General features: G+C 46.3%; 1 protein-coding gene across 1 annotated transcript in view; it reads right to left on the reverse strand.

Annotated features, from left to right (window-relative positions):
- Nucleotides 1-6,000, reverse strand: part of ABCC8 (ATP binding cassette subfamily C member 8) — a gene marked incomplete at its 5' end in the record, with an annotated part of 118,395 nt that overhangs the window by 72,578 nt on the left and 39,817 nt on the right. Inside the window, one exon of the mRNA XM_015423247.1 lies at nucleotides 919-1,081. Within this exon, the coding sequence (XP_015278733.1) occupies nucleotides 919-1,081 (163 nt within the window). The remainder of the gene's footprint in view (nucleotides 1-918; nucleotides 1,082-6,000) is intronic.

Here is a 6,000-nt window from a genome sequence, read left to right on the forward strand (position 1 = left end):
CCTTGGGAGTGACACTTAGAATAGGAAATTATCACGGCTTTTTTCTTTCTTAATTATCAGGGCTTTTGAGAGGTTCCAGAACTCTCAAGAGGGAAATGAAGTTTTCAATCTGTATACTGAAAACTCATGAACTTCTAAACATTTTAAAAAGGATTTTGTTGAAGAGGTTCCGGAACTCCATTCTGCCGCGTTCCCCCAGACAAAAAAAAAAGCCCTGTACACGTGAGGGCGTGTGGAAAAGTTGGTGCTTCCTAAGCCCCTTTCATTAATTTATTGAAAACATTAATATCCTGGTTTTCCACAATGTCCAAAGCAACTTACAAAATATAAAAATACTCAGAAACATAGATGAAGCACATAGAATAACACCCAATATAAAGCCCATGTAGTACTACTGAATAATAAAATAAGGTTTGGCAAGTTAAAACTGCAACACGTGGTTCTGATCCAATGCACGAGGCGCTTGCAGCTACTCTGAATTAAAAGACATGAACAATAACTCCTCATTTCCTTTTTGTTTCTACAAAGATTCTTATGATACTATTTTAGTCTTCCAGATCCCTGAGAGCAGCTGCACGCTTTCTGTGGCAATCGTGTTCCTGCAAGTACACTACTGTTTTATTTTAACTTCAAAGGAGTGTGTGTTTATGGGTACTGTAATCCTGCTGGAGCCACATCTCATCCTTTATGGTGGTGTACACTTAGGGGGGGGGAAGCTTCTTTGCCTTTTACAAACGTTGTACATTTTCTGGATGCAAATGGAAATTTTGCGACTGAAGCTCTAAATATGTGTTACCTGTAGCCACTAAGAACAGGCAAGCTCATTTATAGTAGTACTGACAGCCAAACTGATAAAGAAAACCAACAGTGGCTCGGAGGGGTGTAACTCTGCACAGGCTGACATTGAAAAGTACTTACTTGATATGGAGGTATACAGAGCAAATGCCTTGAGGCTGGTCATCTCCTTTTGCCGGGTTTCCTCCACTCTGCTGTGAAAGATGTTTTCCCAGGCATAGAGCTTAAGGAGTTTTATCCCACGAAGCATTTCATTTGTTTTCTTCAGCCTTTCGTTGGAATATTCCTACACAATTGATCCAAGAAATTAAAGGGATTGTTGCATATGTTTTTCCAATGATATACACAAATTAAAACTGACTACAGGTATTCCAGCTGCCACAGATAATATAAAATATAAGTCTTTTTGGAAGCAAGTGATAGAGGAAATTGCTGCAATCACTTCTCAGAAACTCCCTCTAGATCCAACAGTAATCCTATTACAACTAGAAGACGGAGAAACCCAGAACATGAACCTGTCAACTCTTACTTCAATTCTATTGGCCACCGCAAGATTGACCGTGGCAGCTGCTTGGAAAGCCCCAAACCCACCGGACATCGAAACATGGAGACAGAAATGTTGGGACCATTTTGTAATGGACAGGATCGCTGAAACATACACTTAGGTCACACAAACCTACAATCATTCACACTACCTTTGTCAAAACATGGTTTACATTTATTCAATACATGGTAGAACATGACATAATCCCTCACAATCCCCAATACATAGAATAGCTGTGCTTCTAAACCCTCTTTGTTATTGCTTTTGGTCTTAAATCACATCTATTTGCAATACTTTACTTAGTGAACTCTGAAATGAAATTAGGTACTGAGTTTGTTAGCTGCGTGGAGCTGCGGTGGCTCAAGTTAAGACGCTGAACTGCAGGCTGTGGAAGGTCAGTAGTTCAGCGGTTCAAGACCCGGGTGCCGCATGACGGAGTGAGCTCCCGTCTCTAGTTCCAGCTCCTGCCCAACCTAGCAGTTCGAAAGCAAGAAATTGCAAGTAGATAAATAGGTACCACTTCGGTGGGAAGGTAACAGCGTTCTGTGTGCCTCGGTGTTTAGTCATGCCGGCCACATGACCTCAGAAACGTCTTCAGACAGCGCTGGCTCTTCGGCTTTGAAACGGAGATGAGCACCGCAACCCTAGAGTCGGATTCGACTGGCTTTCGAGCAAGGGAACCTTTACCTTTACCTTTACCTTGTTAACTGCACTTCTGATTATACGTTTCAAACCATGTTTAATGTTGACAACTTTACTATTATATTTGATGTTTGATCTGTTTAAAATTTTCAATAAAAATTATATTGAAAATATATGTATGTATATATATAAATAAAATATAAGTATTACTCTTTCTCTCTCTTTCTCCCGTACCCCATCGTACTTTCTCTCCCACCAGCTCCCCCCCCCGCGCGCGCGCAACAGCAGCTCTCCAGGAATCACAATGGATATCCAGCTCTCTTTATTGACATTTCACAATATTCTATATTCTAACAGTGAAGGTGGTCACATCTTTGGATACTTAAATTCAGTGACTGGAACGGTGAATGGGCAAAACAGATCTTTCTACAAACCTGAAAAGTTTAGGTTAGGAAATTCCTAGAGATTGGGGAGGGGGAGCCTGGGGATTGAGGAAGGGAGGAACTTTAGAGGGGTATAATGCCATAGTAGGGTTGCCATGTCCTATCTTCCCCCCTAACGGGGGACTTTGGGGGGAATTCCTGGAGGGGGTGGGGCATCCCCGACATGATGATGTCACATTGGGGACGTCCCCCCCGCCTCCCTGCAGTTAAAGGGGTCCCTTTAACTGCAGGGAGCCGGCGTTTCCACGTGCCCGATTGGCTGGCCCTCAGCCACCCCTCTCCCTCCTCTCTCTCAAGAGAGAAGGGAGAGGGGTGGCGGCGGGTGTTGGGGCCTGGGGGCAGGTAGAAGCCCCCCAAAAGCGGGGGACCCTTGCCAAACTGGGGGATTTGGCAACCCTATGCCATAGACTCTGCCCTCCAAAGCAGTCATTCCCTCCATGGGAACAAGGATGGCCAGTCCCCACTTGGGCAGATAACCCACAATTACGACTGATCTCCAGATGACAGAGATCAGTCCCCCTGGAGAAAATGGCTGCTTCGGAGGGTAGATTCTCTGGCATTATACCCTGCTGAGGTCACTCCTGTGCCCAAACCTCGCCCTCCCAAGGCTCTATCCCCAAATCTCTAGGAATTTCCCAACCTGGAGCTGGTAACACTAAGGGGAACGGATCTCTGTAGCTGGGGTATCTGTTGTCATTCCAGGAAATCCCCAGGCCCCACATGGAGGTTGGCAACCCTATAAGGAGAATAGGAGGCGAACTGATCTCTGTAGCTGGGGTATCTGTTGTCATTCCAGGAAATCCCCAGGCCCCACATGGAGGTTGGCAACCCTATAAGGAGAATAGGAAGTAGGAAAAGGGGAGAGGCTATGGGAGTTTTCAGGGAAGCGAGAGAGGAAATAGTGGGAGAGGGGGAGATGAGCTGCCTCCTGCAAGTCCTTGTGGGTCCCCATGCGTAATCTCTATTTAAGTGGATCTAATGTCTCCTCCCAATTAACATATTACAAGAGAGTTAACACATCTTGGGCTCAGTGAATACTAAAATAAAATGTAAAATTGATCATACATATTGCTAGTTATTTGCAGGGGTCATTTCGTAGAAAAAGAGCTAGGGGGACTCATTAGCACAACTCATTAGCATATGCCACACCACAGCTGGCGGCGACCTCCAGCGGGCACCAGCAGGGAGCTCCAGGCCCCGCCCTCCCGCACCTCACCCGGGGGGATGGCGTCCCCCCGCGTCCCCCCCCAATGACCCCTGATTATTTGAGTTTGTAATGGGGACTAATGGGGAGACAAAGCCTGAACACACACACACACACACACACACACATTTACCACAACTGTACTGATCACAGTTTATGTAGCTTTAGATTTTAGCTTAAAGCAGGCTGGAAGTGATGACAATGACAACTTAACTGCTGACTGGGAAGCCAAGATAGCCTGCCTGCCTGGCTGGATTACTTCAGAAGAAAGCACTGCTTAAAACAGCAGACAAAGTGGTCTACCTGCGTAGCTACCAACGCTCCCTCTAAGCTGTGGAGTCTTGTGAGCAAAAATTCTACTTTGTGAGCTACTGGCATTACATTTGTGAGTGAGCGATTTGGCTACTGCATAAATTAGTTTGCTCCGGAGCCCTCCTTCCTGAGCTGAGACAAAACTGCCTGGCTGGATTACTTCAGAAGAAAGCATTGCTTAAAACAGCAGACAAAGTTGTCTACCTGCGTACCAATCCTGGATGTGAACAGTTCAGAAAAGTACAGAACAGGCTTGTGGTGGACTGGTCTACGTTCAACCTCCTGAAGCTTCGTGAGAACGTTAGTGAGGCCAAATCTTTTTTACACCTTTAGGTACAGCTCTTGCTAAATACCCAAGCAGAGGAAGGTAATTCTACCTTCTCCAACTTAATCACCAAACCAGCTGATGCTGCAGTGATCCTGTTATCACCAAACCAGGCTAGATGTCATTGAGTCAAATAACTGCCTGTTCCCAAAAAGTGCATGACATAATCTTTGGTGATGACATAAAAATCTTTGGTGCTTGTAAGAAATACCCAGGTGTTGAGTTACTGCTGGGTCAATGAGCCATAAATTCAGTCCACAGAAACGGAATAAAATGGAAAGTTGCACTTTCATGTCAGCCTTTATATCGTCAACATTCTGAGATTAGGGGAGGATTTAGGTTAAGATGCCCTATCCTGCTGAGCAGATGCACCCCTTTTCCCCATGACAAGACCTTCAAGGTTGACTTCTCAGCCTCCACCTTATCCAATATTTATCAGGCCCAAGCGCGATCCACAATCCATGTCCTTTACCTGGACTATTTTCATTGATTTATATGCTGACAGGAACCCATCAACTGTTTTGATCCATGAAGAAAGGTGTGAGATGACTATTTTAATTAATAAATAAATACATCTTATCAATAAAACATTTTCTTGCCACTCTGGTCATAGGGCAAAGGTCCCCAACCTTTTTACGCCTGTGGGCACATTTGGAACTCTGACCCAGGATGGTGGGTGCAGCAACAAAATGGCTATTGCAAAATGGCTGCTGCAGGAGGTGGAGCCAGCCACAAAATTATTGCCACAGCTTAACTTTAGTAATGCAGTGCCGATCCTTGCACTGTGATGGCAGTTGCCACCAAACCAACGTTTCTTAAAAGCTGCACAGCCAATCAAATCTCCAATCGTCTATCAGAAACCTTGCTGGGCAAAGGCCCTACTTGGCCCCACCCACTTCCTTAAAACACTTGGTGGGTACCAGAAAAGGTGTTGACAGGTGCCACAGGCACCATGTTGGGAATCCCTGTTACAGAGAAGAAGGAGGAGGAGAAGAGATTGGATTTATACCCCGCCCTTCACTACCCAAAGGTGGCTCAGAGCGGCTTACAAACTCCTTTCCCTTCCCCTCCCCACAACAGACACCCTGACCAGAGAGATAAAATAAGAAGAGATTGGATTTATAACCTGCCCTTCACTACCCAAGGGAGTCTCAGAGCGGCTTACAAACTCCTTCCCCTTCCCCTCCCCACAACAGACACCCTGTGAGGTAAAAGAAGAAGAAGAGATTGGATTTACATCCCGCCCTTCACTACCCAAAGGTGGCTCAGAGTGGCTTACAAACTCCTTCCCCTTCCCCTCCCCACAACAGATACCCTGTGAGGTAGGTGGGGCTGAGAGAGATCTGACAGAAACTGCTCTTTTTCAAGAACATTAGTGCCAGAACTATGGCTTGCCCAAGGTCATCCAGCAAGTGCAAGTGGAGGAGTGGGGAATCAAACCCGGTGTAACAGGCCGGATTCACCCACCGGCCAGAGTAACCCCGGGGTTACTCTGGCCTAGCCTAGAATAACCCCGGAGGAGTTACTCTGGCCTAGTCCGGAGTAACCCCGGGGTTACTCTGGCCAGGTGTAACAGGCCGGATTCACCCCCCGGCCAGAGTAACCCCTGATAACTCTCCCAGCTGTCTGGTCTTTCCAGGCATGCCTTAGGCCGGACAGAGCCTTTTCCTCCAAGAGCTGGGCAGGCTTGATCTGGCCCCTGAGGCCTGCTGGTGCTGGGGATAAGAAGTAATTT

This window comes from Gekko japonicus, unplaced genomic scaffold (assembly GCF_001447785.1).
Source record: "Gekko japonicus isolate JY-2015 unplaced genomic scaffold, Gekko_japonicus_V1.1 scaffold936, whole genome shotgun sequence".
Classification (NCBI taxonomy): domain Eukaryota; kingdom Metazoa; phylum Chordata; class Lepidosauria; order Squamata; family Gekkonidae; genus Gekko; species Gekko japonicus.